This window comes from Diceros bicornis, chromosome 6 (genome assembly GCF_020826845.1).
Source record: "Diceros bicornis minor isolate mBicDic1 chromosome 6, mDicBic1.mat.cur, whole genome shotgun sequence".
Classification (NCBI taxonomy): domain Eukaryota; kingdom Metazoa; phylum Chordata; class Mammalia; order Perissodactyla; family Rhinocerotidae; genus Diceros; species Diceros bicornis.
The window spans coordinates 5,380,009-5,403,954 of NC_080745.1; the positions used below are offsets into that span (position 1 = coordinate 5,380,009).

Genomic DNA, 23,946 nt, shown 5'->3' on the forward strand with positions numbered 1-23,946 from the left:
CCTCCCATGGGCGGGGATAGATCTGAGGTGCCTAGGTGGAAGCACCAAGGTTGGTGCCCTGTGTACTGAGGGACGTGGTGACCACAGTCAGATTAGGGAGACCTGGGGAAGGAATGGGAAACCCACTGTGTAAACTGAAGGGGTGTGCCAGTGGGAGAAGTGATTTTTCATGCTACTGAGATGCTAGTGACTGATGAAAGTAAAATATGGCTCTGAGGTAAAACTCAGCTTATTCCGCTTTGGAGTCAGGCAGACTTTGGTTCTAATTTTTCATCAGTCATTAACTCTCTGGTCTAGCATTTCCCATCTTAATACCAACCCACTCACCCCCTTTCCATCTTAACCCCACACTCCCCTCTGGCTGCCGCTCCCTGAAAGGGTCGTCTGCAGTCCCTTCCACCCCCTCTGCCCTGCAGCCTGGACAGTTGCCCCTCCACTCCACGAGGGCTACTCTAGACAAGATCTCCCATCACGTCCTGTGGCCACGTCCAGCAGTCCCTTGTGGCTTCTCTGTCCTTATCTTTTGTGGTGTCTCAGTGGCCTGCAGCTCGGTTTACCACTCCCTTTTACTTGAAATGCTTTCTTCTCTTGGCTTCCCCGACAGGCATCGCCAGATAAAAACTTCTGGGTTTTTATCTCACCCCTTGGCCTCCTTCTCAGTCTCCGTTTCTGGCTCCAACTCTTTCTCTCAACCTTTAAATGGTGCAGTGTCCCAAGACCCTCTATAGTTTCGTCTTGGTCTGCATTCTTCTCTGGGTGACAGCACTGAGTCCCACGGCTGAGAAGCGTTGTCCTGGTGGAGGTAACTCTTGGTCACCATCTGCAGCCCGTGCGCCCACTGCTAACGGCAGGCCTCTGGCGTGTTGGACGGCATCTCAGACTCATCAAAAATAGAATTTTGATTTTTTTTCCTCCAGCCACAGTGGATAATTCTGTACTCAAACGTGCCAAACCCATCTGCAATGCTGGGGCCGCTGCATTGTTGTTCCCTCCACCTGGAAATTTCTTCTCCCTGATACTCGCTTATCAGTCTCCATATTGTTCAGGTCTCAGATCACGTGTCACCCCTTCTGAGAGGACTTCTGGTCAGGCAGCCTCAAGTGGCCTCCAAGATTCTCTCTATCACTTACCCTGTTTTAATTCTTTGCACACTGTTGATTATTTTCTGATATTTCTTGATTTTTATTTGTTGAGTGTTTTTCACCCACTGGAAGGCAAGCTCTGAGAGATGGGGACTGTGTCTGCCTTGCTCACTGCTGTATCCCCAGTGCCTAGAACAGGCTGAGCCTCCTGGATTCTCAATAAGTATTTGGTGAATGACTAGATGAAGCCACTTAACTTCTTTAGCCCTGAATTCCCAACTCTTAGAGAGTGGGTTATTAGGAAGTTGGAATTTTGTCTATTTTTTAGAATTAAAAAATTGATCACTGAGGTGGAGAAAAGTCCTCAATCTATGCCATTTCAGGGGCAACAAAAACCTTGTCTTTTTTAAAACAAAGGATTAAAAACTCACAGTTATCTCTTTTTTGTTGTTGATCCATTAAAATAGAAGCAAAGGACGGAAAAAGTTATAAAACACAAAGAGAGAGAAGATGAGAGGAGAGAACAGATAAGAAGATGTCCACAGAAGTCTGGGAGCTGGAAGAGAGGGAGAGTGGTGAGGGTTCCCTGGGGCACCTGTCGGAAGAGGGCTGATGCTGTGAGCTGGCTCAGCCCAGAGCCCCACAGGCTCAGGACTTGGAGGCGCCAGAGGCAGTGAGGGTGGAGCTGAGAATGCGGGATTGGCCACAAGTTTCTATGTGGGTGGCCGGACTCTCACGTCCCCACTTTCACCTGTTTCTTCCAGGCTCTACATCCCTCCTGCTGACCAGAAGGAGATGGGAAGTTGGAAGGGACAGGCTCAGGGCTCACCATATCAGGCCGAGTGGAGAGAGCAGGCAAGAGGCAGATGGGAAACAGGAGGATTAAGCAAAGGTCTGAACTCTGAACAGTGGTACCTATAGTTGGGATTGCCCCTAGGGTGTATGGTGCCGACAAAAACATTTTTATGAGGTCTTTGTCTATATTAACAGTTTGAACCACGTAAAATCAGCCTGTTAGCGCTACTCTGGTGACCCAATCTCCTGTGAGCTTGTGGTACAAATACTGTGCTGCCATCAGGATTCATCTGCTGGCCAGGCCACCTTCCTGGAACCATGGCTTGGCCACAGGTCCCAGGATGACTCCATAAATGTGAATCCTGGGACTCCTTGGGGCATTTGGTCAATGCTTCGCATGGAGGAGAGTGTCAGAGAGCCCCCAAAGGGGAGAAACAGGGACTAGGGCTCATGCAGAATGTGATGTGGGCTTGGGACACCTTACCTGGACTGCACTTTGGCCCCTGCCAGTCCTTGGGGTACTAGTTCTCGCCAGGCCTGGGGGAACTTAAGGGGGAAATTTCCAAAGAAGGCCCTTCAAAGCATGGGGTTCCCATGAAGTGTGGGGCCCAGGCCAGGGGCCCTGCTTGCTTGGGTGTAAGGGCCGTCCTGCCTCCCCCACAGCCTCCTGGAATGCTGGTAGTCGGACACCACCTAGCTGGGATAGAGAAGACACTGGGTCATGTCAGAGAAAGGACCTGTAGATCCTTACACTTGAGGGTTCCTCAGTGAAATGGCTAGTTCCTCATCCAGTTGTCCTAGAGTGAAGCCTAGCTCTCAAGGAAGCCCTGCGTATACACGCTGAGTCTCCATGCAGATGCTTCCACTTCTCTCCTGAATGTGAACAGTCAGGGAACGTCAGGTGTCTGAGGAGAGCCTCCAACATGAATGACAAGCACCAGATAAAGCAAACTTTAAAGAAAACAAAGAGCGAAAAACAGAGGAAGTAGACCTAAATGAGAATATGGGGAGAAAAAGCTCTGAACTCCTCAGCGATGAGCTATTGCATCCATGAAACAAGTACAGGGTGCAATGAAGCGAAAGGGAACAACCAAAGAACAAGAACGAGGGCTTGGAAATGACAAAGGCAGTAGCTGAAATGACAAATTCCAGACGTTTGGAAGATAAAATCAGTGAAATCAACTAGGAAGTGGATCAAAAAAGAAAAGAGACAGAAAAGAAGAGAGAAGTGATAGGGCACTTGGAGGATCAACTCAAGAAGTCCAGCGCCTAACAAACAGGAGTTCTAGGAAAAAAGAAGAGAACTGAGAGGAGAGGAAATTATCAGAGGGATCCTAAGCACAGATGTGTTAGGTGGGAAAGACCTGAGACTCCAGGTTGAAAGCACTGTGAGTGCTGAGCACAGTCAGTGAGGGAAAATCCACACCGAGGCACTCCATTTAACAAGTTCATAACATGAGTAACAAAGAGAAGAATTAGGGCCTTACACAGAAGAATGAGAGTCTGAGTGGCAGTACTGGATGCTAGAAGACAAGGAGGGAAAGACTTCCAGATTTGGCAGGAAAATGATTTTTAAGCAAATTTTCAGACAAGATTCAGGAGGTGTCTCTCTGTGCATCCTTCCTGAGAAGTGCTGGAAGCTGTGTTGCTGCAGAATGAGGAAGAGCATGGAACAAACAGACAGGGGCTTCAGCGCAGGGGAGGCTGAGCTGTGAGTTCTGGGGGGTAGATGGACAGGAGACCGAGATAGCAACCATTTGAGATTGGAGAAGAAGGAAAGATGGCGCCTGGGGGAAGGGGTGTCCCTTGGAAAAAAGATAACTGCTGTATTATCTGTTACAAGAAAAAGCACTTGGTTAAACACAGAGAAAGATTTACTACAAATCTTAGAGCAGTTTCGGGAAATTCAATATTTGACTTCAAGGTAAAACAAAAACTAACTCAGGAAAAAAATTATTTGAAAGGAAAAGCTATTATACTACCATATTTTACTGAATTTAAGATGTCATTAATTGTAAAACAAAACAAAACAAAACAAAACTGTTCCCTGTTAAAAAAGCAACTTGTAAGTTGTGAGACATATCTGTATTTCAGAAATTATGTTATCAAGTTAAAAAATGTACTTCTTAGAATTAGTGGAAATAGCACCCTATTTGGCTTTGCAGTGAACTATGTTTACACTAATTATTGATTTAACCACAAATTGTAATGTAAATATATTGTGAGGATGACAAGGGGAAAAGTATGAGTGTGTACCTGCATGGGAAATCTGAGTGTTAAATACTTACGTACCAAAAAAGAAAGGCAGTAATTAATGCCTAGAATTGATAAATCAAGAATTAGCAGCATTATTCAGACATAGATGTAACCATGTGAAGGAAGAGCTAAAATAATTGAGAATGGTGGCCTCTGGGCACTGGATGGGGTGGGGTAGGTTGGGTGAAGTGGCTTGGAGAATTGCTAATTGTTTTTTCTAACAAGCCTTTGGCATATAATGCATGATTGACATGTACATGTTACTTTGATATAAACAAAGGTAGAGGAAAATATACACATATAAGACCTTTTTGGAGCTTAAAAATGGGACGAAAGTTGGAGATTTGGGGCGCTGAAACCTGCTGTCTCTTTGAAATTTCTTATCTGGACATAAGGTTAAGACATGATCATATCCTGCTCAATTGGCCTCCAGAAAGACCAGGTCCCCTCCCATACTTACCCTCCCTCTTCCCCCAGAATGGAAGTGCAGTCAAGGATGGTCCAGAGTCCTCTTATCTTTGCAGAAAGCTTTGAGTTTACAAACTGTTCCCACATATTTCAGCCATTTGATCCTTACCACAATCTTGTTGAGGTGTAACTGTCACCATTTCATGTGTGTAGAGACTGAGACTGGAGCGGCCACCACCGCCCACCCCACCCCGAGACAGCTCAGCCCTGCCCTCCTGCAGAGTCACAGAGGCTCTTCTCCTCTCTCGTGAAGTGTCACTGTCACCTAACGCCCTTCTGTCCCTATGATATTTTAGAGGAAAGAGGAAGAGGAGAGGAAGCGAGGAGAAGAGCAGATTCGCCTCCAGGAAGAGCAGAGGGCGAAGGAACTCTACTGGAGCCTGAAGCAGGCCCAGCTGCAGAGCCACGCCAGTGAGAGCGAGGAGCGCCATTGGGAAGAACAGTGTGAGTAGCCCTCACTTCTCAGGGATGGGAGACCAGCCTGCCTGCCCCGCCTGCTCTCCTCCCACTTGTTGATTTGCTCAGTCATCATGCCAGTTCACTCACTCAGCCCAGAGGCTTTACCAGGGCCAACCACGTGCGTGGTCCTGCTGAGGACCCAGAGGTAAAGGCTGTGTCCTCAGGAGCTTACATGCCTGTGGGAGAGATTTCTTATACTAAAAAATCAAACCCTACATTTACTGAGTTACCAGTAATCTCCTGGCTCTGTACTAAGCCCTGGGGACCCAGAGGTGAGAGACCATGGTGCTTATCTCGGAGGAGCTCACCTGCCGGGCAGGAGATAGACACACAGGCTAAGGGCTTTGAGAGAGAATGTACCACGTACTGATAGAGCACAAAGTGTCTGTGGTGGTGGTGCTCCAGCTGAGGTGTTGTAAAATGAGGCTTGATGGTGGCATGGGAGTAACTGAGATGAAGAGGCTGGAGAGGCCCTCTAGAGGGAGGACCCAGTGTGTGTAAAGGCATGGCCACAAAAGAGTGTGGTGTACTTAGGAAGCTGGAGAGGGATGGGTGGCCATAAAGCTTGGAGAGTGTTGGGGGTAGTGAGAAGTTAGGTGGGAAAGGGAAGGTGGAGCCAGGTTTGAAGGGTGGTGTTTTAATATGTACGCGGGATTTCCTTTAATGAGGCGTGGTGAGACATGCAGACACAGAAATGACTGTCACGCAGGAAGAGGTGTTTACTCATGAATTCCTAGAAGCAGGAAGCATGGGACACCATGCAGGGCCACATGGGGCAGCACCAGGGTCAGTCAGGAGGCAGAGGGAGTGAGGGGAAAATGTGGGCAAGAGCCTTTACTGTGGTTTCTTTGGGAAAGGTAAGGTGAGGTGGGGAGAACAGGTTTAGGATTGGCTAGTTTGAATAATTTCAGAGGGCTCTGGGGTATAGGCGCTGCTCTAGCTGTCTGGCACCCAGCCCTCGGGTGATGAGGGCAGGTGGATAGTGACCCAGAGTGTGAGAACTAAATAAAGGAGGTGGTTGGGATGTGGGTGTTGGACTGGTTGCTTGTGTGTGGAAGGCACACTTGCAGGTGAGTCCTTTCCTGTCTTTAGGGGTTGGCTTGCCCTCTCTAGGATCAGCAAGGCCCCAGATGTCAAAACATCAAAAAATACAGAAAATAAAAAGGTGTGATTAATACAGGTGGACCGTGGGAAACTTGTAAAGGCAAGTGACGTGATTCAGGCTGGGTTTGGGAGTGAGTGAGAGGAGGCTGTTGCCATGGGGCACTTTAGAGATGTGGAACTAGGGCTGTGGCAGGGAGAGCAGAGATGTGAGGTCCCTGCTACTGGCCAGGCCTCTGGTCCTCAGCACTTAACCATGTGCCAGATTCATTAAACAGACTTTAAAAAAAGTTAAGATATAAATCACATACCATAAAATTCATCCTTTTACAGTGTACAATTCAATGGTTTTTAGTGTACTCACAAAGTTTTGCAACCATCACCACTGTGTAATTCCAGAACGTTTTTATCACCACAAAAAGAAACTCTGTGTCCATTGACAGTTACTCCTCCCCCTGCCACACCCCTGGAAACCACTAATCTAATTTCTGTCTCTATGGATTTGCCTATTATGGACATTTCATATAAATAGAATCATACATTATGTGGCCTTTTGTGTCTGGCTTCTTGCACTTAGAATAATGTTTTCAAGGTCCATCCCTGTTGTGGCATGGATCAGTGCTTCCTTCCTTTTTATGACTGAATAAAATTTTAGTGTATGCATTTGCTACATTTTTGTTTATCCATTCATCAGTTGGTGGACATTTGGCTTGTTTCCACTTTTTGGCTATTATGGATAATGTTGCTCTGAACATTTGTGTATGTTTTTGTGTGAACATATATTTTCAGTTCTCTTGGGTATACATCTAGGAGTAGAATTTCTGGGTCATATGGTAACTACATAAAGTTACATTTTGAGGAACAAAAGTGACTGCAACATTTACATTTCCACAAGGAATGTATGAGGGTCCCCATTTCTTCACATCCTTGTCAGCACTTGTTTTTGATTATAGCCATCCTGGTGAATGTGAAGTGATATCTCATTGTGATTTTGATTTGAATTTCCCTAATGACTAAAGATCTTGAGAATATTTTTATGTGAGATTTGGCCATTTGTATATCTTCTTTGGAGAATTATCTATTCAAATTCCTTGCTCATTTTTGAAAATTATTTTTTTTGTGGACTTGTAGGAGTTCTTTATATATTCTGGATATTAATCCCTTACAGATATATGATTTGTAAATATTTTATCCCATTCTGTGGGTTGTCTTTTCACTCTCTTTATAGTATCCTTTGAAGCACAAAATTTTCGATTTTGATGAAGTCTAATTTATCTATTTTTTCTCTGTTTGCTTGTACTTTATGTCATACCTAAGAAACGATTGCCTGCTCCAAGGTCACAAAGATTTACACCTATGTTTTTTCTAAGAGTTTTATAGTTTCAGCTCTTTCATTTATGTCTTTGATGCATTTTGAGTTAAGTAGGGTTCCAACTTAATTCTTTTGCATGTGGCTATCCAGATGTCCAAGCACCATTTTATTGAAAACATTCTTTGGGTGGTCATGGTACCCTTAGTTGAAAATCAGTTGACCAAAAATGTGTTTGTTTCTGGACCCTCATTCTAGTCCATTGATCTGTATACCTGTTCTCATGCCAATACGACACAATCTTGATTGCTGTAGCTTTGTAGTAAGTTTTGAAATTGGGTAGTATGAGACCTCCAAGGTTCCTCTTCTCTTTCTGGATTGTTTTGGCTACTCTGGGTCCCTTGCATTTCCATATGAATTTTAGGATCAACTTGTCAATTTCTGCAATAAAGCTAACTGGGATTTTCTTTTTCTGTGAGGAAGATTGGCCCTGGGCTAACATCCATGCCCATCTTCCTCTACTTTATATGGGACACTGCCACAGCATGGCTTGACAAGCAGTGTGTCGGTCCACGCCTGGGATCCTAACCTGCGAGGCTGCTGCAGCAGAGCACGCGAACTTAACCCATACGCCACCGGGCCGGCCCCCTAACTGGGATATTGATAGTGATTGCGTTGAATCTGTAGCTTAACTTGAGGAGCATTGCTATCTTAACAATACTTTTTCTTCTAATCCACAAGCATGGGATGTCTTTCCATTTATTTAAGTCTTACTTAATTTTTTCAATAATATTTTGTGGCTTTCAGTGTAGAAGTCCTGTACTTGTTTTGATAAATTTATTACTAATTATTTATTCTTTTTGATGCTATTGTAAATGGAATTGTTTTCTTAATCTCATTTTTGGGTTGTTCATTGCTAGTGTATAGAAATGCAATTGACTTTTATATATTGATCTTGTATCCTACAACCTTACTAAACTTGCTTATTAGCTCTAATAGATTTTTTGTGGATTACTTATGATTTTTTATCTACAAGATAATTTCATATGCAAACAGAGATAGTTTTACTTCTTCCTTTACAATCTAGATGCTTTTTATTTCTTTTTTTTTACCTAATTGCTCTGGCTAGAACTTCCAATACTGTGTTGAATAGAAGTGATAAAAGCAGGCATCCTTGTTTTATTCCTGGTCTTAGCGGGAAAGCTTTCAGTTTTTCATACCTAAGTACCACTTAACCACTTACGTAAGATGTTAGCTGTTGGTTTTTGTAAATAACCTTTATCAGGTTGAGGAAGTTCTGTTCGTTCCTAGACTGTTGAGTATTTTTACGATGAAAAGGTGTTAGATTTTGTCAAATGCTTTTACTGCCTCTATTAAGATGATCATGTGGTTTTTGTTCTTTATTCTATTAATATGGTATAATAGTTGGTTGAATTTCATATGTTGAACCAATCTTGCATTCCTGGCATAAATCCTATTTGTTCATAGGGTATAATCATTTTGTATGTTGCTGGATTTGGTTTGCTAATATTTTGTTGAGGACTTTTGCATCTGTATTCATAAGAGATATTGGTCTGTAGTTTTCTTTTGTTGTAAGGTTTTTGTCTGGTTGCAGTAGCAGGGTAATATTGGCCTCAAAGAATGAGTTGGGAAGTGTTCCTTCCTATTCTGTTTTTTGGGAAGATTTTGTGAAGGATTGGAATTAATTCTTGTTTAAACACATAGTAGAATTTGCTAGTGAAGCCATCTAGTCCTGGAATTTATTTGTGGGAAGTTTTTTTTATTACTAATTTAAGCTCCTCACTTGTTTTGAGACATTTTTCTCGAATAAATGTTCCCCAGATTGCTGCAAGCCTTTGGTTAATTTCTAATATTCTGAGAAAGTTGATTCTGACAATTTTTGTCAGTGTTCTCATTGCTTTTATGGAGGAGAGCATTTTAAGAGGTCCTTAATTCACCTTTTCCACTGACATCCTCTTAAACCTATATTTAATTACTTCAATGCCAGTCCTAAAACACCCAGAACTTGTAGGGGGCAGATTCAGAGACATAGTTGGTCTGCTGGCAAGAGGGATGAGTGGGGAGTATTTATTTTAATGTTGGATTTTTTTTTATTCCATGTGACCTAGTATATAATCAAGTGCCTGAAGAGAAATAAGCCAAACAGAAATTGATAAAATGAGAAATTGATTAAAAATTTTTATTTAATTTGAATTTTATGTTTTACGTTTTTTGCACCATGAGGCAGTTGCAATTTTTAAGATACCAGTCTTCTTCCTACTTCTCAGCACTGATGTAGGATGACCACTTGACCCCCAGCTCTTGGGCCATGGCAGCCTGATGGGTGTGCGCAGGCCCAGAGCAGACGTTATCCCGTATGTAGAAGCCTCAGAGCACCAGTGCCAGCATGGTACACACTTCCTCTGTCAACCAGCCCTTCTGTCTTCCTATCCTGGGGACTTGATGTCATAGTCATAAAAGAGCTTGAAAACCAGGCTCTCCAAAGTCCCCTTAGGGCTGTTGTTTCCATACTTTGTTGTTTATGCTGAAGCCCATGGGTAAAGCAGGTGTGAGCAAACGGCCTGGTGAAGAGGATGTGAGGGCGCTTGGTCCCTTAGCCCCATGTTGTCTCCCCATCGCCTGTGGCTTCAGGAGCCCTTCCATGAAACCCTTTGGTTTCCATGACAACCTTTTGAACAGTACTGGCCTGACCTAGCAGCTGCCCTTAACTTAAAATTTTCTTCTCTTAAGGAAAATTCCTTTCTTACGTGAGTGATCTCTATACTAGGCACTTAGAATCAATGAGAACCCAAGAGATTGTGTCATCCAGCTAGAACTGAATCTTGGGCCCATCCCAGCAGTGTAAGCAGGGGCAGACTCTCCTGGTCTCGCCTCCTGGAGCACCAGAGTGGTGAGTTCATCTAGCTCTTCAATTCCTCCTTAACAGTACGTGAAGGGTGAAGGGAGGGGTCTTGTCAGGATTTGTTGGAGACAGCAAAATGACTGGTTCAGAAGAAGCCTCTATTTGGAACAAGAATGGAATTATTTTATGGAATGTGTGTGTGTATGTCATTGAAATTACAATGGGGTTTTGCTTTAGAGTCTCCATTCCTTGTTACTTGGGCATTGGTATGCCCTTAGGGCTGGGGAGGAAAATGCAGGTGGGGTTCCTGGCCAGAACCATGTCCTCTTTCTTCTGTTGACCACTTCTGGCCATGGCATCTGTGTCTGTCTGTACTAGTAACTTTCTCCTCTCAGACCCAACATTACAAATGCAGACTTTGGGTTTAAGGCTCATTTTTCTTCAAGGGCAAGTGCATGGGAGGGAGAATGTTCCACTCACTCATTGATAGCTGCTCTTTAAGTGTTTCATGCCCATTCACGTAACGGTTAGAATTATTTCAAGTATTGCCAAATATTACTAGTAACTGTGTCCTCATTAAATCCAACTGAATGCCCCAGACCCTGAGAGATCACAGAGCCATAGGACAGTGGTTACTCGTCTGCTTACAACAGCGTTACAGCAGAGCACTTGTAGTTATTTCTGTTTTATTGATGAGGAAAATGAAGCTCAGAGTCAGGAGGCACGTCGGGGGATCATGCACAAATGAAGGTTTCCTTTTTCCTTACTCCTAGCCTAGTGTCTGGCCTGTGGATTAGGTGTTCTCCAAAAGCAAGATGTAGGAGGAACGTCTTTGGCCATCAGCTTCACAGGGCCTCCAGAGGTCTGTGCCCAGGAAGTTTCACAGAGAAGCCATGAATACTCATCGATTCCTTCCTGTGGAGTTCCTGAAATGCAGTCATCAATTTTGCTCCTTCTGCTATGATGCTCTTCCCCACCTTCTTTACCCTCAATTTTTCCCAAACAGAATGCCACTTCCTCCACAGGGCCTTTCCAAAAGCTCATCCTTCTCAGATGGGAAAAGATATTCCATGTAAGTGGAAACCAAAAGAGAGCAGAGGTAGCTATACTTATATCAGACAAAATAGACTTTAAGACAAAAATAGTAATGAGAAAAAGAAGATCATTATATAATGATAAAGGGTCAATTCATTAAGAAGTTAATAACAATCATAACTACATATGCACTCAACACTGGAGCAACTAAATACATAAAGCAAATATTAACAGATCTGAAGGGAGAAATAGACAGCAATACAATAATAGTAGGGGATGTCAGTACCCTGCTTTCAATAATGGATAGATCATCCAGTCAGAAAAACAATAAAGAAACATTGAATATGACTATGCTTGAGACCACATGGACCTAACAAACATGTACAAAACATTCCATTCAACAGCAGCAGAGCACACATGCTCAAACACACATGAAACATTCTCCAGGATAGATCATATGTTAGGCCACAAAACAAATCTTAACAAATTTAAGAAGATTGAAATCATATCAAGTATCTTTTCTGGCTACAATGGCATGAAACTAGAAATTAATAATAGGAAGAAAACTAGATAATCCACAATATGTGGAAATTAAACAACACACTCCTGAACAACCAATGAGTCAAAGAAGAAATCAAAAAGGAAATAAAAAAATATCTTGAGATAAATGAAATGGAAACATAGCATACCAAAACATATGGGATGCAGCAAAAGCTGTTCTAAGAGGGAAGTTTATAGTAATTATGCCTACATAAGGAAAAAACAACATCTCAAGTAAACAATCTAACTTTACACCTCAAAGAACAAGAAGAAGAACAAACAAAGCCCAAAGATAGCAGAAGGAAGAAAATAACAAAGATCAGAGCAGAAATGAATGAAATAGAGACCAGAAAAACAATAGAAAAGATCAATGAAACTAAGAGTTGGTTTTTTGAAGTGATGAACAAAACTGAGAAACCTTCAGCCAGATTAACTAAGAAAAAAAGATAGAAGAAACAAATAAAATCAGAAATGAAAGAGGAGACATTGCAACTGATAACACAGAATACCAAGGATCATAAGAAACTACTATGAACAATTATACTGCAACAAATTAGAAAACCTAGAAGAAATGGATAAATTTCTAGAAACATACAACCTACCAAGACTGAATCATGAAGAAATAGAAAATCCGAACAGACTAATTACTAATAAGGATATTGAATCAGTAATTAAAAATCTCCCACAAGGAAAAGTCCAGGACCAGATGGCTTCATGGTGAATTCTACTGAACATTTAAAGAAGAATTAATACAAATCCTTCTCAAAGTCTTCCAAAAAATTGAAGAGGGAACAATTCCAAACTCATTTTAGGAGGCCAACATTATCCTCATACCAAAGCCATGTAGAGACAATACAAGAAAGGAAAATTACAAGTCAATATCCCTGATGATAAACAGAGATGCAAAAATTCTGTAATATTTTGCTACAAAATATTAGAGCAGTTGGAAAGGCCCTGTGGAGGAAATGGCATTTGGTTTGGGAAAAGTGGGTGGGGTGGAGGTGGTGGTAAAGAAGTGAGAAAGAGCATCATAGCAGAGGGAACAGAGTTGAGCAAAGGCAAGGCCATTGTGTGCACAGGACATGGCGCATGTTATGATGTGGCTGCAGCCTGGGGTTCACAGTGGGCAATGATGAAAATGAGGCTGGAAGATAAGATGGGCCAGAGTAAAGAAGAATTTATTCATTTAAATTCAGAATGGATGAAGAGGGAGGTGAAAAAAGAAGTCAGGGCAAAGGTTTTTTACTAAAAACAACAGTGAACAATTACAAAGTGAAGTCATACAAGGCTGGCTGCTGTAGTGTGGGGCAGGAGCACTGGACTGGGAGTCCTGTCCTAGCTCTGCCACCAGTAATGTGACCTTGAGCAAGTTCTTGCTAAGTCGCTCAGTTTCTTCATTTGTAAAATGAAGGTAATCATGTTGAGTTGAGGCTTCTGGGCAGGGTGAAATGAGAAGAAGAGACAGAAGTGCTTTCTGAGTTGTAAAGGGCTGTCACTCATGAAGTCTTCCTCTTTCTGCAGCTACACGATGAGATGGAAAGTTATGGGCTGGGCTGGTGTTTCGTTAGAGATGGAGAAAGGAAATCATCTGGCCTAAGAGCTGCCTGATTGCTAGTTAATGTACCATGTGGCAACTGCAAATGGAAAAACCTCCAAAAAAAACAGAGAAAAGATGGGATAATTCAGGCCCCATGATTTTGGTTCCTTATTTTATGCTTTCTTAAAGAATGATGAGCCCAACTCTGGAGCCTGTCATTCAAATCCAGCAAAGCCATTCTGCACTCAATTAATTTAATATGAAAGATATAGTGGGCCATTAATCTACCGGGAGCAGCAGTTTTTGATAAAACACCTAAATTAAATTCTCCAAGTTAGAAGGAAAGGGAATTGCTCCTTTTAGTATCTCTTGAATAGAGAGTTAGTTATTCCGTTCAAACAGCAGAGCAGGCTCTGGCTTCTGAGAAGCTCTGAATATGTCAGGCAGAAATTCATTTAAAAAAATTTCTCAACTGTGGATCTGTAGGGCTGTAAGTGAGGTAACATCTAGTTGCCCAGAGATTTAGAGATGAGCCAGTGTGACTTGGTAAATGGTATTATTTACAAAAATTGGAACTTTATTGTTGTTGTGATTTGATTAAAAGTGTAAACAGTGTTTTGCAGCCCCCGGCCAGGCTTGTAAGGACCCCCTGGCTCCTTGTGCTGTGATTCTGGTCGGGCCCCAGATCTGCGCCCTGGCTGTTTCACACCTTGCTGGGCTGTTGTCAAAGCCGAGTGAGAAAATGTGTGCTCAGGCCCAGGCTGGAGTCCGGTTATGTTGGCTCCATCTCTTGCCTCTTAGGAAGGAGTGTGCTCTGGGGTCTAAGTGAACGGCAGTGACTCTAAAATGCTGTGTGCTCAAGACAGGCAGAGGAGCCTTGTGGAGATGGGGTGTGGTCTGGAGATGGGGTGGGGCAGAGTGGAAGGAAAGCTGAAGGATAACATAAAAGAAGGGCCTTTTCTATCCGCTGAAGAGTTGGGAAATTGTGTCGTTTCTCTTTGGACATAACCAGTTCAAACTGCTCTTCAAACTCCTGCTGCCACATATTTTTGGTTTTAAACCTCAGAATAATGCCAGCCTGAGTCCCCACATGCCCTATTCATCTCTTCTTAGGGTTCTCTCTCCTCTTGAATTACTCAAGAATCCCTGGGGGTCTGTGTTGTCCCAAAGTGGAGTCCTTCTGAGACTCACACGGGCGTGGGGAGTGCTCTGGTCTTACTGAATCCCTGCAGGTGCTCTGGCAGCCACAGGGGGTCACTGTTGGTAGCCACTCAGATTGCACGCAGGGCAAGGATGGCTGGAGCTTGCCCTGAGAAGCCTTGGGGTCTGGATGGATGGAGCCCCTTACCTTGCCCTCGTTTAGCTGTGGGTGAGCCTCACTTGCTTTCCCTGAGGCTCATCTCTTAGGGTTGTCTTGGTGCCAAACTCACCTATTCCTCAGGTGACGGTTGTTCCAGCAGGCTGAGTCAGCAGAGGCCTGCGTGTATATCCTTCAACATCTGGACTCCCTGTTTCCCTTTCCTAGGGGTCAGGAAGCCTCCCTGTTTCACGAAGTTTCACTTTTCTCATGTCTCCGACAGGAGCTCCTGACTCTACCCAGCCCTACTCTGCACCACTTCCCCAGCTCCAACCCTCTGTGCCTAAACAGGGCGGACCCCCCCTAAAGGGGGCCTTCCGGTCCGCTGAGCTCTCAGTGCACACAATGAGAACAACAACAATAGTATATTTAGCGAAGCTCCACATGTGCCAGGAACTGTCCAAGCCCCTTCTATGTGCTAGCTCGTGTACGTCTCAAAGCCACCCTACGAGGTCCCTGTTCTGCAGGTGAGGAAATAAAGTAGCGATCTGGCAAGTCAAGCTGCCCGAGGGCACGTAGAGCGGAACCGGGAGCAGAATTCCAGCTCGTCTGCAAACATACACCATTTAAACCTGCGTCGGCGCCTCTTCCCATGTACAGCACTACTCACTAATTTCAGGGACATTATACTATTCACCCAAAGGGTTACGACAAATTGATGTTACTTTGAAGCATTAGGCTTCTCTGTAGGATGTGACTGGATTGTCTGAATTCTATAAAGCGCTGAGTCCTTTCTGTCTAGGCTGAGGCAGGGAGAGGGCCCAGGGAACCAGCAAGTTCACCAGAGAGGGGTCTTGTGAAGAGCAGCGACTCAAGATCTTCCAGAACCTCCTGCTCAGGAGATCCTTCCTCCTGGAACCCCACGGGCACCTCTACCTCCACACATCCCAACCCCATCCTCCTCCCCCACATGCTTCGTCACCTGGCTGTCAGAGTCAGAAACTCAGCTGTCTTTCTGGTCTGTCACTTTTGCTCACTACCAGTCCCCAAACTTAGCAAGTTGTAAGGATTCTACTTCCTTACCATTTGAATTTACACCCCTCCCTACACCTTCTCCAGACCCTGTCTTAGCTTTGACCCCCATTGCTCTTTGCCTAGATTTCTGTTTTTCAAATCTTCCTTCTTGTTCTTGTTGGGTTCATTCCCAACACTGTAGCCAAATCAGTCTTGGAAAAGTGCAAACAACATCCTGCTCTCCTCATTAAAACCTTTTAGTGGCTTCCACTCATCCTTTGGTAAAGCATTAAAATTCATTAGCCCGTATTTACTGGTCTCCTAAATGGCCTTTTCTGTTTCAGTAGGCACTGAATCCACATGTGCTGAATAAATGTCCACACCCTGCCCGAAGGTGTTGTCTAAAGCGTAAAAACCCTGTCTCTCGCCATGACTAGCCTGGCTGTTTTTGTGGAGATGTGTAACATTCACAGGGATTCTGCCAAGAGGAAAATCAATGCCTGTCATTTCTCTTCAGCGCTGAGACTGAGCAGGAGCCTTGAGCACAGACAAGGACATGATTCCAGAACAGCCTGGCACTTGTGGCTGCCCCTGGACGAAGGATGCACCATCTCTATTTTCCATAGAGGGAAAACGAAGACCCAGAGAGATGAAAACCCTGTCGTAGGTTGACAGAGAGTTAGGAGCAAAGCCAAGCGGATGCTCAGCCCTCTCCCCACCCCCACACCTGGGGCCGCTGGAACTCCCAGGTCTGGTGCGGGTGAGGCTGGGCTCCGAAAACGGTGGGACTCCTGGTTTTTTACTGAGCAGAAGGGTTCTAGGCTGGGTGGTACTGGAAAGCGATGTCTCAGTTCTGGGGAGGTGGCCGCGGGCCAGGCAGGTGTGGGTGCATCCCTGTGGTGGGAGGGCAGAGCAGCAAGGGACCTTCCCCTCCCATCTGCAGACAACAGAACTGAGGGATGGATGCGGGGACACAGCTGGGCACACATCTAGTTAACAGCGACACTCAGGTCCGTCGATTCTCAGCCCAGTGCTCATCAAGCTGGAATATTATAGAATGTCCATTTTTTTAGTGTGGTAAAATATACAACCTAAAATTTGCCATTTTAACCATTTTTGTGTGTAGTCCAGTGGTATTGAGTACACTCACATTGTTGTTCGACCATCCACCATCCATCTCAAGAACTTTTTCATCTTCCCAAACTGAAACTCTGTCCCCATTAAATGATAGCTCCCCATTCCTCCCTGCCCCAGCCCCTGGAAACCACCATTCTTCTCTCTGCTCTGTGAATTTAACTACTCAAAATACAGTAAGTGGAATCATACAAAGTTTGTCCTTTTGTTTCTGGCTTATTCACTTAGCACAATGTCTTTAAGTTCCATCTATGTTGTAGCGTGTGTCAGAATTCTCTTCCTTTTCAAGGCTGAATAATATTCCGTTGTCTGTATGTATACCATATTTTGTTGATCTATTCATCCATCAATGAACATTTGGGTTGCTTCTGTCTTTTGGCCACTGTGAATAATGGTGCTATGAACATGGGTGGACAAATATTTGTTTGAACCTCTGCTTTCAATTCTTTTGGGTATATATCCAGAAGTGGAATTGCTGGATCACATGGTAATTGTATGTTTAATTTTTATGGAACTGCTATGTCATTTTCCACAGCAGCTGCACCATTTTACATTCCCACCAACACTGCGTGAGGGTTCCAATTTCTCCATATTGTCACCAACACTTATTTTCTGTTTTTTTTTTAATTAAAATTTTTTTTATAATAGCCATCCTAATGGGTGGGAAGTGGTATCTCATGGTGGCTGGTCCATTTTTTAATGTCTAAATTCAGCCTCTCTTCTGCAGTCCTCAGTGTTTTCTTGCTGTCTCGGTTGTCTTCACAGTATTTCTGTGAGATGAGGCCCATTCTCCCATAACAGATGGAGAAAGGAGGCCCTGGAACCTGCCTTAGAAGTGGGAACGGCCATGTCCCCCTTTACTCTGCGTGCACTGCAGGCCCGTGGGGAGTCATCCTGGGCCAGAATGTGGGCCGTGGGAGGAAGCACATGACTCAGTCTGGGCCCTCACCTCTGCAGTGGGTCTTCTGGGGCACGGACAGTCCAATACTTGCTGGCTCAGGGCAAAAGATACTTGTGGCTGTTCCTAATGTAGCTTTTGGTTGTTTTCATTGGATTAGAAGAGAACTCCATGAGTTCTGGCTGAGGGTTTCCATGGCAGATTCACGGGACACAGCCCAAATCCAGCCCTGATTCTCAGAAGGAACTAAAGCAACCTTTCAAGCTTTCAAAGTATAATTTAGGGTGAGCTGCTTGTAAACTGACGCAGAGCAGATGCCAAGTGATTGATAATCAAGGGTGCCCTCCTGGACTGGCCAGGAGCTGTTCGTGGCTCCATTTTGCACATGGCAATACCAGGGCTAATGAAAATAAAAATTTCAGCTAACACTTACTGTGGTGTGTGATATGTACCTGACACGGTTCTAAGTGGTTTATATTATTAGCTCTCTTAATTCTCAGAACATCTTTATGAGGTAGGGACTATTATTATCTCCATTTTACTCATGAGGAAACAGAGGCCCAGGGTGATTAAGTAACTTGTCTAGTGTCACACAGCTGGTGAATGGAGTTGGGAGGTGAACCCAGGCAGCTTGGCCTCAGACTCAGGCCTTGGGAGATCTGAAGACAGGATCAAAGTCAGAGGCCTGACTTAATAAGACATTACTTTTCCTAAGCACTTCATAGTTTGTAATGTTTTTGTATGTTATATTTAATCTTCATAATAGCTTCGTGAGGCAGACCTTCATGTCAGTTTCTTTTTGACAGAGGTGCAAACCGAGGCCTAGAGACATTCAGGGGTTTTCTTAAGAAAGCTGGCATGGGGTGCTGGTGACGATGTGGAGAGAAGGGAACCCTTGTGCACTGTTGGTGGGAATGTAATTGATACAGCCACTGTGGAAAACAGTATGAAGGTTACTAAAAAAATTAAAAATAGAAATACTATATGATCCAGCAATCCCACTTCTGGGAATAGGTCCAAAGGAAATGAAAACAGGCTGTTGAAGAGATATCTGCACTCCCGTGTTCATGCTGCATTACTCACAATAGCCAAGTCACAGAAATAACCTAAGTGTCCATCAGTGGATGAGTGGATAAAGAAGATGTGGTGTATATACACAGTGCAATATTATTCAGCCATGAGAAAGAAAGAAATCCTGCCATTTGTTACAACATACATGGACCTTGAGGGCATTATGCTAAGTGAGATAAGTCAGACAGAGAAGGACAAACACTACGTGATATCATGTATATGTAGAATCTGAAACAGCTGTATCTCACAGAAACAGAGAGAAGGACGGTGGTTACCAGGGGCTGGGCTGGGAGGAACTGGGGAGATGGTGGTCGAAGGGTGCAAACTTGCAGTTAGAAGATGAGCAAGTTCTGGAGATCTAATGCACAACATGGTGATTATAGCTAAAAAACTGGATTATATACTTCAAAGTAGCTAAGAGACTGGGTCTGAAATGTTCTCACCACAAAGAAGAGATGATAATTCTGTGACGTGATAGAGGTGTTAGCTATGGTGGCAAACATCACAATATATAAATGTATCAAATCAACAGGTTGTACACTTCAAACTTACACAATGTTATATGTGAATTATATCAAAAAACAAAAAAAGAATGCAAGGAGAGAAATAAAATAAGACAGCTGTTGTGGAGCTGCCCTTGACCCTGTCTGCCTGCAGGTCAGTCCTTTTCCATAATGGGGCTGGGCGGCAGGGCTGGCTTGGCCAAGGCTGAGCAGAGAGCCGCTTCCTCAGCTGGGTGCCCGCGGGGCCGCTGCCCCGGCAGCTTGGTGGCCCACGTGGTGAGCACGGCTGCACAGGGGGGCTCGCAGAGCAGTGGGAGCTGGGTGGAGCTGGGCGCAAGTGTGGGAGGCGCTCAGAGGCCCCCTGGGCCAGGAAAGAAAGTGGGGCAGCTGGGCCACTCCTAAGGGCTGGGGGTTTGCCCTCTGTCCTGTGTGCAGCGGGGCGCGGAAGGCCTTTGAGGAAGAGAGGGGCGGGGTCAGAGCTGGGCCTGGAGACTGGGTGAAGCCTGTGTGACCAGCGGCTGGGGCCTCACCTCGCTCAGCTCCAAAAACCTGTCTTCCTGGTCTGCACGTGACTTCCTTCCGCCGCCTGTCTGTCTGTCTGTGAGGTTGCCGTCTCTCAGGGTCACTGGCCTTTGCAGGGCACGAGCGTCTGTGTTTAGTTTGCAGTCGAGTGACTGCAGAGCCTGGCCCGGGCATCCCTGTCTGAGCCACTCACCACACCGCAGGGCAGGCGTCGTGATGCCGTGGTCTCCGCAACTTACAGACCAGCCAACTGGGCACCGAAACCTCAGTTTTCTTCCTGGGGTGGCTTTCTCCCTCCTCTTTCTCTGGAAAACCCCTAGTGACCTTTCCAGACTCAGCGGGTTCCACCCTCTCCCGCGATGGCTCCCTGCTCCCCCTCGGAACAGGAGTGCTGCTGCCCTCAACTCTGACAGCACTCCATCTGTCCGTCTCCACTGGGTCAGAAGTGCTTATGTGTCTCATTTCCCAGCCTGGCTCTGAGGGCCTTGAGGGAGGGGTCTGGTCCGTGTCTCTGTGCCCAGCCAGGACCTGGCACAGGCATCCAAGAATGTGGACTGCCCGCCGGCTGTGCTCTAGGCACCAGACTACAGCAACGAATGGACCGAAGAGGATTCCCCACTGCCCTCGTGGAGCCCACAGCTACAGGATTCTCTGCGTGTGACCTCCACTTCCACAGTGCCTTCTGAGGGACAGACCTCATGCTGCCTTCCTCAGTGCTGGGGGATGATCTGTTTCAAGAAAGAGTGTTTGACAACTTGAGAAGCAGAAGTGCTGTTTCAGGACCGGGGCTGTTTACAAGGTGTCCTCCAGATGGAACAGAGCACAGTTCTCTGACCGTGTAGGTTGCAGGTGTTGCCACCTGTGCGTGCCTTGGGGTTGCAGTTGAGGTAGACTGCGGGTGGGGTTACTCCCAGGGCTGTGGCCTGCTTGGGCCAGTGTGGTCACTAGTCACGCCCAGTTGGAGGCACACAGCCAGCTTCAAGAGGGCTCTAGAGAAGGACTGGATTTTGGAGGCAGACGGGGCCTGCCAAGATGCAGTCAGACTACAGAAAATGATTTTGATTCTAGCCCTTGCCTGTAGCGCCCCTCGTGGCAGCTCCTGGGTCCAGGGCTCCCTTTTGAGTTCCAGAAGCAGCGACATGCAGATGTCTTTTCAAGGCCATTCGGCTGAGACAGGGCCTGCCTTGAGGAACACAAAAAGCCGGAAGGCTGGAGATAGGGGTGTGTTGGAGCCTTGTAACCTGTGGAGTGACAGCTATCAAAGGACCCTCTCCCCCTCCCTCCAACACACTCCCTCAGCTGTCAAGGCCACAGGAAACCAGAGGAGGGGCACCAGAAAAGGACATGGTGTCTCCAACAGCTCATCCTGTGATAGCAGAAAGGACAGTGCCTGGCCTGGCTTGACCACTCAGCCAGCTGGGCAAGGCACTGTCCTTTCCTGGGCCTCAGTTTCCACATGAGTAACACGAGAGGACTGGACTGGATGGTCTTAAATGCTCTTTTGGCATTTGGTAGGCAAGAGCAGGGGCTCTGCTGTCAGACACATCTGGTTTTAAAACAAAGGGGGCTTCAGAGGTGGCGTCCATGTGGTGGGAAGAGATGCACGAGTGTTAGAGCCACACACGCCTGGGTTCCAATCAGAGCCCTGCCCCTTATTAGCTATTTCCCTTTGGGCACTATTTACCCTCCCAGAGCTGGGCTTCTGTGCAGAGTGACGGGCCCTCCTCCTGGGTGGTGGGAAGAGTCTACAATGAGACATGCAGGGAAAGGCAGGAGCCCAGGGCTTGGCACAGAGAAAGCCCTCAGTCATTGCAGGTGATGGCATGGTATCTGGAGATGCTGACCACTTTGACAGGTGCCCCTGAGGCTAGGTGGATGGGCACCGGGTTTGAGAGGCTGCTCTGAGCCCAGCACTCCCAGGAAGAAATACATATGGAGATGTAACCATCCAAAGGTTGCTTGCTCATCCTGGAACAGGGCCACAGGAATAGCCAGATGACCCTAAACTGCCATGAGTGTCTTTACCCCCACAGCGACAGGCTAGCCCCAGGGTTGCTGGCTAGAGCTGGGCCTGCCCTGCCACCCTGGGGCCTCCGAGCCTCCATGTAGCTCCTGGCCTGCGCCTAGTCTCTGCTTGTGCAGTGTACAGCCTGGGCTGCGGGGCTGGGCAAACATGCTCTCCATCCGTTTCCAGTGCGTCGGTCCAAGGCGGCGGACGAGGAGCGGAGCCGCCGCGCCCAGCGCACCCGGGACGAGTACCGGCGCCACTCGTTGCGCGCCATCCAGAAGGGCACAGTCGCCGGCCTCAGCTCCATGTTCCGAGAGCTTGGCCAGAGCCACGAGGAGGAGGCCAGACTCTACTACCACCTTCCGGGGCCTGGTCCGCCTCTGCCCCTCGCGGTGCCTGGCAGGTGGGTCGGGGGCTCCGCGTGGTGGGGTTGGGGGAAGGGCCTTGGGCTGGAGCATGGGGCACGGGGACCCGGTCCCGGCTCTGCTTCCGAATTACTGTGAAACTGGGGGCTAGTCGTTTCCCCTCTGTGGGCCTCAGTGTCTATAATGGGGCGAAAGGGGGTGGGGAGGAGAGAAGTCGAGGTGGGAGATTTCTGGTAACTCTGAAGTTGGGCATCCTAAACCTTTTTACAGTCTAGGATTCCTTTGAGAATCTAAAGAAAGCTGTGTACCCTCTCCCCTCCAAAATGTGCATGTAATTTCAAGCGTTTAAAGGTCCACAGACCCCACGTAAAGAACTTGTAATATAAGACCTCAAATGGGTTAAATACCTGGAATTAATAAATTAGTTAATTTAATTAATAAATTAAATACCTGGAAACCACAGGCGGTGCTGGTGCATCCTGGGTTCTGAGAACAGGTGTGCGCATGAGTGTGGCGGAGTGCAGGAGGGTCCCACACACAGCGGCGTTTCCAGAGGGGTTTGGCAAGGGCACTGCAGTGACTGCTGGTGATTTCCAGGCCGGAGGATCAAGAGGTTGTCTGGAGCCTCTCCATCTTCCACCTGGGTCTACCTTAGGCCAGCCCCAGGGTTGGTCCCCCCACCCTTACACGCCCCATCATTGTTGAACATTGTTTTCTTTTTACAGCTGCATAGTATTCCACTGCAGGGATGTGCTATAATTTATTTATCAAAAACTCTATTAAGGGACATTGGTGGTGTTTTAAATCTTAGGTTATTACCAATATTGCCCTTAACAAATAACCTTGTAGACATTAATTTTATACACATACAATTATTATCTACAGGGGAGAGTCCAGAAGTGGGATCACTGGTTGAGGGTGTGTGCGTTCACAGCGGTGATCATTATTGTCAGATCGCCCTCCCCGGGGCTGGTACCAATGAACGCCCTCTTCCTTGAGCTTTGCCAACAGTAAGGTGTCAGATAATATCTCAGTGAAAGTTTAAATTTGCATTTCTATTTATGGGTGGAATACAGTGTTTGAGTATGTTTAAGAGCCATTGGTATTTTCTTATCTGCCTATTCATTCCCCTACCTGGTTTTTCATTGTGTTATTGGTCTTTTGCTCATCTATTTCTAGGAAGTCCTTAGATATTAGGGAAGAGGACCCTTTTGTTTGTGATAAACATTTTTTTCTCAGTTTGTCATTTGTCTTTTGACTTTTGAGATGAAGCTTTCTGTCACGCAAGAATTCTTTTTTTTTTCTTGTGATGAGAACTTTTTTATCTTTGGTGAGGAAGATTGGCCTGAGCTAACATCTCTGCCAGTCTTCTTCCACTTTGTATGGGGATGCTGCCACAGCCTGGCTTGATGAGTGGTGTGTAGGTCCGTGCCCGGGATCTGAACCTGCAAACCCTGGGCAGCCAAAGCAGAGCACGTGAACTTAACCACTATGCCACTGGGCCAGCCCCGACTCAGGAATTCTTGATTTTTATGAGGTCAGATTTTCTTTTATGTTTCCTGGATTGGGAGACATAGTTAGAAAAGCTTTCTTTCCTGTGTGCTTTTTTTAAGGAAACAGATAATTTGTCCTTTGGGCCCATGTGACAGCACTGCATGGACTGTGGGCAGCCTGGCTCCGGGCTGGCTG

General features: G+C 45.8%; 1 protein-coding gene across 2 annotated transcripts in view; it reads left to right on the forward strand.

The window, feature by feature from the left end:
* The window catches only part of SH2D4B (SH2 domain containing 4B), a 98,650-nt gene that overhangs the window by 48,439 nt on the left and 26,265 nt on the right, over window positions 1-23,946 (forward strand). For both annotated transcript variants that reach the window (XM_058542789.1, XM_058542791.1), the window contains exons 4-5: window positions 4,898-5,045; window positions 22,079-22,295. In XM_058542789.1, the coding sequence (XP_058398772.1) occupies window positions 4,898-5,045; window positions 22,079-22,295 (365 nt within the window). The remainder of the gene's footprint in view (window positions 1-4,897; window positions 5,046-22,078; window positions 22,296-23,946) is intronic.